General features: G+C 41.9%; 1 protein-coding gene across 5 annotated transcripts in view; it reads right to left on the bottom strand.

The window, feature by feature from the left end:
* LOC107090077 (calmodulin-regulated spectrin-associated protein 3-like) overlaps nt 1-13,154 on the bottom strand; it is a 21,571-nt gene continuing 8,417 nt past the window's right edge. Inside the window, exons 1-14 of one of the 5 annotated variants that reach the window (XM_015383251.1) lie at nt 11,910-12,091; nt 10,803-10,941; nt 10,402-10,541; nt 9,862-9,955; nt 9,721-9,772; nt 8,654-8,715; nt 8,541-8,571; nt 5,956-8,395; nt 4,248-4,369; nt 3,837-4,126; nt 3,662-3,758; nt 1,986-2,098; nt 1,484-1,602; nt 1-1,383 (exon numbers count right to left, since the gene is read on the bottom strand). In XM_015383251.1, coding sequence (XP_015238737.1) covers nt 1,048-1,383; nt 1,484-1,602; nt 1,986-2,098; nt 3,662-3,758; nt 3,837-4,126; nt 4,248-4,369; nt 5,956-8,395; nt 8,541-8,571; nt 8,654-8,715; nt 9,721-9,772; nt 9,862-9,955; nt 10,402-10,541; nt 10,803-10,941; nt 11,910-11,996 — 4,122 coding nt within the window. In that variant the 5' untranslated portion in view covers nt 11,997-12,091 and the 3' untranslated portion in view covers nt 1-1,047. Of the gene's footprint in view, nt 1,384-1,483; nt 1,603-1,985; nt 2,099-3,661; nt 3,759-3,836; nt 4,127-4,247; nt 4,370-5,955; nt 8,396-8,540; nt 8,572-8,653; nt 8,716-9,720; nt 9,773-9,861; nt 9,956-10,401; nt 10,542-10,802; nt 10,942-11,909; nt 12,092-13,154 lie in introns of those variants that run through there. The other 4 variants (XM_015383249.1, XM_015383247.1, XM_015383248.1 and 1 more) reach the window with 4 other exon arrangements.

Below are 13,154 nucleotides of genomic sequence, written 5' to 3' on the forward strand. Positions count from 1 at the left end.
GGCTACAAACATCAATACCAGGAACAAAGGCTCAAACTTCCAGCCTCAAACAAACTTCAGCTGTTTTAATCGTCCAATCTGCAGTAAGAAGGTCAGAACAGATTCCAAATCTTAAACAGCAATAACAGGACCTCAGGATTAGGCCCATTATTCTTTCCTCTGTTACAGATATCTGGAGTTAGCAAGGTTGTGTAAACCCAAAGATCCCCCTGAACTTGATTCTAAATGAATCCTGTGGTGTTAAGAAGGAGCATACAGGTACTATAATCTTAAAAAGAAAGAATAATTAAGTAATTCAAGTTTGTATTTATTTATAGACTATCAGCACTTATCTCCACCTGAGAGTATGACAGTCCAGATTCCTCTTGCATGTCATTCGGCATTATGCTAACAGTTTATTGTACAAAAACAGGTTTAAAGCAGCATCTAATGCTCTCACATCATCAGTTTCATTAAATCACAAGTTTACATTGTGATATTTCACAACGTGGAGTAAAGAACCTTTCATGCTGCAGTGATAATGTCTGAAAACTGCTGGGATCAAATAACATCCAAACAAAGTCCTCTAAAAGTTGAACACAGTTCATCTCTGCATCACATACTTATGGCTATCAAATGTGCTTTTATCCACATAGTAACAGGTACTGGGAGAGTTAACATGAAGAAAAAAAAAAATCAAAGTCAGCCATCTGATGTGACTTGAAGGCATTTTCCTATGTTGATAGGCACTATTCAGCCTATCAACATGCTTTCCTCAATGTGCAAATTAAAAGGGTTTGATTTTCCTCCACAGAGAGGTTTGAACTTCAAACTTAAAAAGAACAGGAAATTGTCTTTTTTGAAAGAAATGCTCCGTTTTCTCTTTTACAGTGTGTCTCTGTTACACAGTGAACATTTAAATAGATGTTAAAGGGAATAGAAATACAAATAGGTTTGTAATTCTGAAAAATGGGAGAGATTACACAGAATCTGTGTGCACATAAATAGATTTGTGTCCGAATATTTTTTTTTTCTCCAATTTAATAACATTCTAATTTACACTCCTCCTCACTTAGAGATAGCCACCTTCTTGGTGACACTTGCTCTCCGGTTACTGCCTCCTCCCGCTCCTCCTCCAACGCCTCCCTGCCAAAGCTGGCTGGGGATGGTGAAGGCGTCCACACTCATCCCCATGGTTTTTGATGGGATGGTGCTGAATTGCTTCCTGTCTGAGCTGTATTTGAAGATGGACTCCACCTGGCTGGAGCTAACCGACCGAGGGCCCACGCCCGCCAGCCGCACCAGCTCCTGCGTGTCAGGGTTCATGGTGTAAACGCCTCTAAACTGACAGTTGGAGTCGCGGAAGAGAATGAGGAAGTGATTGGCAGAGCTCTTTTCCATCTCCTGAAACCAGAGCAAAAAGAACACCAAAATAAAAAGGTTATTTTTTAATCCTCAGACACTATGAGAAAAATGTCATTAAAAAAACAAAATATATCCTAACCTCAACGATCTTGTTTTTTTGCGTCTCGTTCACCTTCCCAGCCAGGCAGCAGCGTGACAAAGCGTTGTGAATAATGAATTTATTGGACTTGAAGCTTGGTTCTTTGAAGAGTTTTGGACCTGAGAATGAGAGTCACAGTTATTAGCGTTACAGAGCCATGTTTGAACACAGGGACTCTCCTGCTTATTTCTAAAGAACGTAACACAGATGATCAAAGCCCTGTTTAAGCAAACAAAACATTACTATTTGAATATACAGACTTTATTCTTACCAGACAGAGAACTTTAATTTGATTAGCCAGTTTAGTTAATCACATTATAGATTTATATTTTGATTCTATTAATAGCTGATTTTCTCCAAATCTTAAACTAGTCTACATCTACACTAAGTTAAATAATGTACTTACACACGACTGACTGTTTCATTATACTAAGACTGAATTCATCTGGTGCTAGTATGCATCCAATCACTGAATGCAGGTCTGTGCTGTGTGGTGATGTACCTGTGTATTCTGGGGCAGGCGAGGTCCCATTGGAACCAGACTCCCAGTCTTTGTCTCCATTCTGATTTATGGGTCGGCTTGGTGTCACGCATCGTGAAGGGGAATCAAAACGGCTGTTGGATGACATAACACTTTTTACAATCTAATTAATTATGATGAATGAGATGGGAGTAGGACATGTAGGTTAAAACCATTTTCTATTGTTCAACATCATCCTCAAAATCAGACAAACATGGCAGCAAAAACAACACATTTCTCCACAGTGTTGCCTTGTTTATAAGTAAGCCGAGGTTTTTTTTGTTGTTGTTGCCTTAAATAAGCTTTTCTAACTGCATGCAATTTTATTTACTTTTTAATTTGCCAATCCCAGCCTCTGTATGACTCACATCACTGAATTTATAGCAGATATAAAAGGTATCTATAGTGGCAAAGCTTCAAATATGGAAGCTCCAATAGTCCCTATAATCAGGGATTAATTGGACAAACTCAGATTTCTACACCTCCACCATCAGTTTCAGCATTACCACAGAGGAGAAAAAACTATCAACAGATGGTGACAATGAAATTAGCTACATCTGTTGATAGTTAGTTGATAGTTTTCAATATTCAGGGGGCTGAATATTGTGTAATAGGTGCTAAAACATACACCTCACCATTACATTTTGTATGTGAAAAAGTAATTGCCCCATAAACCTAATAGCTGCTTGTGGCAAGTGTTTGGGATCACTCTTGGTTTACTCTTCCTGCTAGAATAGCTTTTTATTTATTTGCAGTGAATTGCCTGTTTTGGGTTAACCTGGTATAAGTCAGATTGATAAATGTAGTTCTATTGGAATTCTACAATCTACTTAGAGACTACTGACAGAAGACTGATGGTGATTTTACAGGACCTTAACCCACCATCACAGAGGGTACTAAGCTTGCGTGGGTAGAGGATTTAGGCATTGCACTGCACAATGAGATTTGGCAAGATAGCTTGAAATATAAACATACAACATCTCTTTGCTTGAGGCATGGTCTTATTCAGTTTAAAGTTTTACATTGTTTGCACTATTAAAATGAGGTGTTGGCTAGAATATTCCCTGATACTAGCCCAGACTAGAGTGTCCAAGATGTAGTCAAAATCCAGCCACAGTAGGTAACATGTTTTGCTTTTATTTTAACAGTGTTTTGGTGCACAGCTTGGCTATGTGTCGGGATGTAATGCATGTATAATGCAGTGCTGCTAGTTGGGCATGATTGTGGTTAGCTTAACACATGGCCATGTCTGCTTCTCCCTGAGCCATGCAGAGGCGCTAGCTCTGCTGCCTTTAGGCTTCTCCTTGAAGCAGCCAAGAAGAGTTTAACAGGGAAGCTTGGTGTATTCTCAAAACTCTCACACATAATGCAATCTCCAAGCATAATTGAAGACTTCTAAAATCAAAGAGAAGACTTGTTCTTGCTAATTTTAAACATTGAGATAAGTCTAACCCAGGTGGGAACAGGGATTAAGCAAAGTGCCATTTTTAAACTGGACTTTTGGGCATTAGCAGCAGCATGAAACAGAAATTACATACAGCAGAAGATCAGCTGATAGGTTTGCACTGTTTTTTATTTATTTAAATGCGTTATGCTCTCATAATCAGGTAACAGGAATTGACAGAAAACCTGGAAAGCAGTGTCAAATTCAGGTATACCTCTGGGGTTTCTTTGTGGAGTCGCCATTATTTCCAGACTCATCTGTGGCTGCAAGGTTTAGTGAGGATTGAGAGTAGACCTTTGTCATCTTGGAGCCTAGGGAAATAAAATAAAAATGACTAGTACTGAAGCTACAAACACATACTCATTTTTCTCCTTATTTTCTCACTGTACCAGTTGCTCCCTTGGCTGGACTCAGAGACAGCTTGGTTTCTTCCCGGGTCATGCTGCGAGGCCTTGAGCGGGTTTTCTTAACAGAACTTCGGCCTTGATGATTAGTTGTTTTCTGCTTCAGGACTTTGTCCAGGTCCTCCATGATTCTAAGCTGATGTCTTCGCTCATACTCCCCTCGTGTGAAATCGCCTCGCCGAGCGGGAGTTGCAGGAGGTGTGGGGGAAGGTGAGGTGGTGACTGCTGGAGGCGTATTGGATGGGGATGCAGCCCCTCTTTCAGATGATGCCGGTCTGGGGAAAAAACACAAGTCCAAAGGTTATTCTCAAGTTAGCAAACTGGCTTCTAATAGGAGACACAATTTAAACAATGGAAAGCATTAACTTGTGAAACATACTTATATGTGGGGTTTACCTGTTTTCTCTTTCTTGCTCATGCCATTGTCTTCTCCTTCTCAGCTCCTCCGTTCTTTTCTGCTGTCTCTCTAAAAGCAGAGCTCTGCGCTGAGCCATTTCCCCTTCACTGTGCGCATCCTCCTACAAACAAACCACAATTCACTTAACTAGCAAATGTCTGGCAGCCTTTAAGTGGTGCAAAACACATCAACCTTTGCAAAAATATCAGAAAGATCACGTTGGTAAAATGTACGATCTCTTGGTCAGTTTTATGCAGTATAATTATGCAGAGTAAGCTCTGTAATGAAAGAGGCTGCTGAGGCCTAAACTCGGAGAGGAAAAACTAAACTGTCTTCTAGGTTTAGAAAGTGTTTTACAATAAAACAAAACTGTGACCATCTATCATCATATATGTTTATTTAAACAATGCATCTAGATTATACTGTTTGACCCTTTGATTTGTTCATACATTCTTTAAATCTTACTACCACAAACTTTGACACATTTCATTAGGACTTTATGAGACAAACCCAAATAAATTTGCTTTTTTCTACAGAATAATGAACAAGTTGCACTTGCAATCAGCCACGCAGAGTTGATATTTAAAACTTATGAGACACCCAATCTTCACTAGCTTCACACTTCTAGAGATTAAATCTTTTGATATATATATATTTTTTTTTTTTTGCAAAACTATTTCACCTTAGCGTGATTGGATAGAGTGCAGTTAAACATCCATTTTAGGAATTTGCAGAGATTCCCAGAAGGTTAGGACATCTGCCATGAATATACTTTGATCTGAAGTACGTGCGGCTCCTTCCTTAGATTTAGGATGATCTTTAACCCCAATCTATAATCCATTGCAGCCTTTATTAGATGTTATTCCAGAGCTGTGCTTTATTTCTTTTCAGCAATCTTTCCATGAACTCTGGTCAGTTTCTACACCCCTGCAGAAGAAAGCACCCACACAGCACTGTGCTGTAACATCCATGTTTGGGATTCCTGTATTAACAAGGTGCAGAACTAATAATTTCCCCGTGATTAGACTCCCTCCTCGGCAGCTCCCCCAGATTTAGGCATTTATTACCCTTCTTGAAAATCTAGTACCATTTCCCTTCTATTTTAAAGTTCATCAGTGCGTGTTGGTCTGTGATATACCTACTGTAGGAGCCATTTGTCCTGTCCTGTGTTTATCGCCACCAGTTGGCGTATTTCATTTTGAGTTCTGATTGTTTGATGGGGGATGGTTTTTTTTTAAGGTCAACCATTCTGTTCAGGTGTAATTAATGAGAGGAGGCAACAGTTTTCTACTATGTTTTGTTTAGATTATGTCAAATGTATGTATTTACATAAGGCAATTGGTAAAACTATGGACATTGTTATGTTAATAAATGACTTTATTATAAGTCAAAGGAAAGATTGGCATGATGGTCTTAATTAAGCGTACGTAAAACCAACGCCTTCAGGAATAACAACCAGTAGCCTAAAATATAGGATTTTAGCCGCTACATGTACTAATACACATTAAAGTTTTGGGATTGTAGTGAAACAATAAGGAACAATTTCAGTATTATTATATTTCAGTATTATTCAGACCTTTAATTCCATAGATTAAAAAATAGGGCGTCTAGGAAACATTGAACAATGTCATACCCTTTTTTTGTAAACTGTTTTTATTGCTGTCCTTTTTGAATGTGATGGATTTGTTGTTGAGTATAAACACTAACCTTAAAGAAGAATCCGATTCCTCCTCTTGCTCCGGGTTCAGCCTTCTCTCCGCTTGGCTCTGCTGTCTCAGTGAAACTGCTTTGCTGCTCTGCTGGTTGGGTCTGTGCTTCAGGCCCCCCATCTCTGTCAGCAGTAGCTTGACCAATTATATTGACGGGACCTTGGTGCTGAGGAAGTGGGCGTCTCCCTGCTTCTGAAGCAGATTCTGTGTGGTCGCTCATGGAATCAGAGGAAAACTCCTGACCCTCATCGGTTGGTTCATCACTGCCCCCCTCTGGCCCTCCAGCAAAAGACTGCAACGCCTCAGTCAGGCTGCAGGGCTGCTGAGCACTGTCGCCTCTTTCCCCATCTCCTCCTGCGCTATATGCAGCTGAGAGGGACAGGGTGTCACTCTCAAAGGAGCACTCAGAGGGAGCACCGGAGCTGCTGCCTCCAGCAGCCCTAAGCCTTTCCTGTCTGATCTGAGGCAGGACGGGCAGTGCTCCTACTGACTCTGCATCCTCTTGTTCTAGCTCCAGGCTGAACTGGGTGGGTGTCTCACTCGAACCCGTGTCTGAGGTGCTCTCATCAGGAGGCATCTGCTGTGTAGTCCGAGGGGACTCCTGTGGGGTTCGGGGTCCACCGATGCGGAAGGAGGAGGAGGTCTGGACCTGACACTTGCTGGGTGAGACGCGGCGCAGGTGTGGGATGGTGTCCACATTCTGGGTCGGTGTCAAGACTCGGTTGAGCGGAGGGAATTTGAGCTCTGAGGGCCGTGGGTGAGGTTGGTGGTGGGGACGGCTGCTGTTTTTGGGACTGCGGGGGGAGGATGAGGAGTGGATTTTACTTCGAGGAGCTGGACAGGAGCTGGAGATGATCACCTTTGGGGAGGTGGATGGGGGAAGGATGTGGGAGCGGCGGGATGGGGAAGTAGTCTCAGAGGAATTAGGAGCAGCAGGTATGACCCAAGCCTTAGTACCGCTCCTGGAAGGAGTTCTCGGGGGTGTCTTTGTCGGGGTGTGAGGGGGGGTTCTACTATTGCTTCTTGGGAAGGTCTTAGGTACGTTTGGGGGTCTTTGGCTGCTCATGAGTTGCTGCTGCTGTTCTGTTAGTTTCTGCATGTCCTTTTGGAGAGACTGCAAGGCTTCACTCAGCTTCTGCACCACTTCATTGTATTCCACGATGACAGCCTCTCCTCCTTTCTCCCGGCCCTTTCCATCTACCGTCTCTGGTCCTTTCTCTGCTACTTTCTCTGCTCCTTTCTCTGCTCCTTTCTTGCTCTCCACAGAGAAGGTGACCTGTTTCTCCAAACGAGGAGGGTTGGAAACAGACGGCTTCTCTTTCTCTGTCTCTTTCTCCTCCTCCTGTTTCAGTTGTTCCTCCATGCGAGTCAGACGCTCCTCAAGGGTCAACCCATCCTCCTCTGCTCCTTCCACTCCTCCCTCACCTTGCTCTCTTTTCAGCTGAAGGAAAGCATTTTTCCCAAGCCGTTGCCTGTGCCTCGCAAAAATGGCTTCGATTCGTCTCTTTTGAGCTTCGATATTCTTGCGTTTTTCTTCCAGTCGTGCTCCAAGCTCCCAGGCTTCAGAGCCTGGCTCGGACCCTCGGGGACCTGGACTCCCTTGCTGACCAGACGCTGGCGTGGAAGGGGTGTGTGGTGTGCCTGGGGTGGTTGGGGTTGGAGCTGAGGTTGATTCCTCTCCAGGGGTGGCGGGGTGTCTTCGTCTGTTGTCTCTGCGTTCAGCAAAGCTGGTCATGCGTGGACTGTCGTTGTTATGATTCCCTTTACCGTTAGAGGGCCGGATATTCCCAGGGACATTTCTGGGAGCTTCATCTGATGCTTCTGAAGAGTCAATGCTGCCATCTCGTAGAACAGAGTCGTCATCACGTGACATATCAGGTTGCTTTTTTGATCTGTCCTTCTTACCTTGCCTTTCACCAATTCCAGCATCCCCCCTGACTGGTCGATACTGGACTCCAGCGCGACAGGGAGCAGAGCTGCTGAGCTGGGGACTGTCCTCTTCAGGGGAGTGCAAAAAGAAACCTGCAGGAGCTCCATCAGGACACAGCCTGGGCTCTGGCCTGCAGGAAAAAACCTCTCGTCCACTTTTCTCTGACGTTCTTCCCTTCATCCTATCTTTGCCGCCGGGTATAAGAACCACCTGCCGAGCCTCCTCGATGGTGGGCAGCTCTCTGAGCGGTGCTGTCTGTGCATATGGGACCCAGGAGGAGTGCTGCGAAGGGGCCGAAGCACTGACCAGGTGGCTGAGGTCCTCTGGAGGGCTGAACGGGACACGAGTCATCCCTGTTGAGGCTGCCGGTGAGCTCAGAGCCGGGGTGCCGGTGAGGTTGTCGGTGCTGATAGAGCGAAAGACAGAATCTATTGGGTTTCCCATGACAATGTCAACATCACTGTCCAGGCCGAATGGGATGCTGAAAGTCACTGCTGACAGAGGACGACTGCAGAGAGGTGGGTGACGACACAAAAATGGATGCCACGAGCATTTAAGAAGCAGAAACCACAGAAGCCAACATAAGAAGAGTAAGAAATCAAAATACGAATGCAACACGTTTACATTTATAACAAGCTTTAATATTAACATACCTGATTTGTTTCTTCGTCCAGCTCTTGTTTTCTGCAAGAAGTGTTTAAAATGAGTCAATGAAAGTATAATAAAGCATCCATCCCTGTAAAGATGCAAAGTGGTGATTATTTACCTGGAGACACCGGAGAGGAGATTGGCACAAAGGGTTGTTTGAAGATGAACGATGGAGAACTGCTAGCAGAGGAAACAGAAATATTTCATTACTGGAGTCTGAACCTAGTTATTTAGACTTTAGAGTGTTTTGTTGTTGTTGGAATTTTACAAAAATCTATTTATTGATACAAGAAGACCATCTTAAAAAAGAAACTTAATAATTTAAAACAAAAAAAGTTTGATTTCCTTAATTTTTTCCACTCATACCTCGGATCTGAAACCCACAACACTGAATTTTCAGCTTGATAGCCTTCAAATAGTTCCTGTTTAAGAAATTAAAATAGCTAAGTCATAAAGAGATGGTAGTTAGAGGGTAGATGGTTAAGTAGATAATTTGTTGCTGAAACTTTTCCAGCAATCACCAACCACATGTAATCTCTTAAAATCACAACCAGATGGCTCCATTTGCCAGCCAATCTGCATGATGGAGCTGCTCCAGCATTCTCTGTTTTTAATGTTTTTGCCTCCACACCTGCATAGATGATGGGGATTAAGATCTGGACTCAATGAAGGCAATTTGACCACAGAATAAGTAATCTCTGCGATAATCCTTTCAGCTCAGTGTTTTGACTCCATCTCCTGCTGGAGGCCACGACCTGCATCTTCAAAGCTTTCTTTTTTTTTATGTGCATTTCAGTTGAAGAATAATCACAAAAGGGCTGAAAATATTTTAAGAAGATTAAAAAGTTACTTTTAAAGTGTTGCTTTAAGGGTTATAATAAATCATATCCAAATATTTTGGCATGGTTTGGAAAATTTACTATCAAATATCAAAATTACTTCATGCCTGCAGGCATAGATTAGACTGCTGATTTCCACTGATGCTCTTGCAGGACAAATAAATAATGTTTAAATAAGCTGAAAGACCAAATTGTCCTCATCTGTACTTGAAAGGTTGTTTTTTTCCCTTTTGTGTTATTAAACGAAATATTGTACAATTAAGACCTGATTTAAGACTGTTTCCATGATGAGAGGTTTTTGAATATTAAAAGTGTTGTTTAGGTGTGAATAACGGGAAAATGGTACCTGTTGCTGTTTCCACCGACAGGACTCGTACAGTCGAGTAACCCTGTGACATCTAAAGCATTTACAAACACACATGGGGGGTTAAAAACATGCACAAAGCAACAAGAGACACCATAAAGGCAGCTTGGTGAGGGTACCAACCTGTGAGATCGATGGGTTGGATGGGCTTCACAAAATCAGGCTTCTTAACCTCAAACCACTCCAGCAGTTCTGCTAGGAAGCTCATTATATTCAGCTAAAGAGAAGAAATGTCTCATCACCATTAATAGTGTACTTAAAATTATGTATTTTCAGTCTAAATAAGGAATACTAATCTAAAAACTTGAAAAAGGAAAAAAAAAAATTTCCCACTAATTCCTGATCTTAGATCTCATGTGGATTCTGGTTGATAAATTATATTTTCTCTTACAGTAGATTATAAGGCATATGAAAATAATGACAACAATCAGTCATACCCCACCAGATTATTTTCTCCAACAGGCTTTTTGTGCATATAAATATATACAAAGGTTCATTAATAAAGTACTGAGCAAAAGTTTCAGATAACAACCGCTTTCTTCCTGTTTTCCTTCTAAGGCGCCAGAGATGATGTAGGGCTAGCTGAAAATGACACGAATTCCAATAGGTACTGTTTATTTTTTATACTTGATAATCATTGCTGTTAAAGATCTTCATGCCTACATGCAGAGCTGGTGGTGCGTAAAGCATGTCCTCCACAGCAAGGGGGCAGCAGCTCTGCAAGTTACTCTCGCAAAACTCCTTGATCAGCTGGAGGTTGTAGACGCTGTCCGCCACAGACATGGTGTCCTTCAGACAAACATCTGGAACGAGACCACACAGGGGGACATGGATGATCATTTTATGATAGTAGTTTGACATTCCTAGAAAGCCAAAGTATGGATAAAAAATGTCAGATATATTAATGTGTAAGATTTTACCCTACTAAATACTAATCAGATTGTTATTGTGTTTAATGTTATATATCGTATGAAAACAGGATTTATGGATCTTTACAAATGGTTTCCATTTAGTGTGAAAGGAGTTTTTACATGTTGCATCAGTGCATATGTGTTTGTTAGTACCCTCTAGAGGTAGGAGGCCTGGGCAGTAGTAGTGCAGAACAGCAGCTATGGCGCAGCCATTAGACAGATCTTTGATCGCAGAAACCAAAGGAAAAGTAGGAGTCAGCTTGGACTGAACTTTGTCCTTTCTATAGCGGATCTAGACAAGAGCAAGACAGGAGATGAAAAGAACATTTAGACGGGGAGGTAAAAGGGAAGAGTTCCTCCAACGCAAAAGAAAAGCATGACGAACACTGAGCTCAGACAGCAGGAAACAGCTTTGCTGAGCACAAATAAAAAAGCAGAAATTCAAACTAGACTCAAAGAAGCAAAACAAAAATACATTACAGGGTTCCTATTTTGATTAATTTTTGGATAAATATGGAAAAAGAGTCAGTCCGCCCATAAAAGCTCAAAATGGACTGAGACCTCTGAATATGTGTGAGGTTAAGAAACACTTTCTACATGTAGGAACCCTGTCAACAGGAACCAGCCAATGCACGCCTTTCATCACAAGAATAAAAAACAACATGGGGTCAAGCTTAAAAGCCAGTGCAGAAAGAAGAAAGTCCCATGTAAACAAAAAGCACAAACTGCTTTTAATAAAAACACTTGCAAACACATACACATTAAGCAACCAGGTGGTGCCAGGCAAAGCTTAAATCGAGCAGAAAAGGCCTTGGTTAGAAAAATGGTAGTGAAAACAAGAAAGTTTCCATGCAACAGAAACAAAAAGTTGTGACACTTCTAATAGTTTAAAGTCTCTTAAATAAAAATAAATTATGAGTGTTAGAGCTTAGATGGTATCTCCGTTTATTGTCGACTTGTGACAAACAATAAAAGTGCTGCATGACTGAGTGAATCGACTGTAACTTTCTGCTGCACAGCCCTGATGGCAGCAGTTGAAGATGTTCTATCATACATCAACAGTCTGCCTCTTTACAAAGAGTTCCAACAGGAAAACATGGATGCAGGGCAGCTGTGCTGAAAGCTGATGAGTTAAAACAGTGCCATTCATTCTGAGGGTTGGAGCGACCATTAGCGTGATATCATTCAGTCTAAGGTGAGTGGCGTGGCGATCGACTGGTCAGTTAGGCAGTGAGAGGAAAGCAAGGTGTAATACTTTACCACAGGAGGTTTGTTCCCCGACTCCTTCAAACAAAAAGCGATAGCATGCTGGATGGGGAGGGATGGCAGAGAGAGGGAAACAGGCATAAATGACAAGGGGGTCGGTCACCATGGAAACCGCCACACCACAACGTTACACGGCTCTGCTGAGGAGGAGGCAGAGGAGGAGAAAGAGAGGGAGATACTGTACCATGCAAAAGGACCCGCACTCTTTTAGCTTTTACACATTTTGTTCCATCATGATCACCAATATTAAAGCATTTATTTATTATATAGTATTTAGATTTATTATTTAGATAGTAAAACGTAACTGTGAATTTGACCCAAACTAATCCATTTTTTTTATTTTGAAAAAAATCTGAAAAGTGTAATATTTATGTAAAGGGCCCACTTTACTCTGATTCTCTACCCAAAGTAAAACCTGTATAGAACCACCTTCAGATCTCACCTCATTGGTAAACCGGAATGCAGCAGCTCTGTTTGTGGTCAAAGAATATTAGAAAACAGGAAGAAAGGTGCTTTGGTCCGATGAGACTAACATTTGGCTTCAAAAGTCTTGAGACTAGAGTAGAGGGTTTCCTTCCAGCAGAACCATGATCCTAACACACAACCAGAGCTACACCAGAACGGTTCTGGTCAAAATACATGCAGACATAAATAAAACTGAGAATCTGCTGCATCTCAACAATGTGCAACATTTCTTGTCTCCAGATATGCAAAGCTGGTAGAGACCAAACCGATTACATCTGTGATGCAGAAGATGGTACCTCCACTAAGTATTTACTCTATCTTTAGATGTTTCTATTTGTAAATAATGTCTACCAAGTCACAGTTATACACTTATTGTGTTTGTTTATCACATAAAAAGTAAAATACAGTTGTGGCTGTAATGTGTACTTCTGCAATGTACTATATCTCCCCTCCCTCTGCTCCTTTCCAACACGCCCCCTTCTCTCTCTTGACTCAGTAAATCCGATGACTGAATGCAGACCTCAGAAACACATTAACAAGCATCAGTCTGTAACAAAAAACACCTACATGTCAGGTGACAACCAACCACTCACTTTATCACCCTAAAAAGATGTTAAAGCACAACATTTTCTGCAAAACCTGTTAAACACGAGGACATATAAGAAATATATGCAGCATTTCCAGCAGGCACAATAAGGCCAGCCACAGCAGACAGACAGACAGACAGACAGACAGACAGACAGACAGACAGACAGACAGACAGACAGACAGACA

Source organism: Cyprinodon variegatus, unplaced genomic scaffold (genome assembly GCF_000732505.1).
Source record: "Cyprinodon variegatus isolate N-32 unplaced genomic scaffold, C_variegatus-1.0 Scaffold278, whole genome shotgun sequence".
Classification (NCBI taxonomy): domain Eukaryota; kingdom Metazoa; phylum Chordata; class Actinopteri; order Cyprinodontiformes; family Cyprinodontidae; genus Cyprinodon; species Cyprinodon variegatus.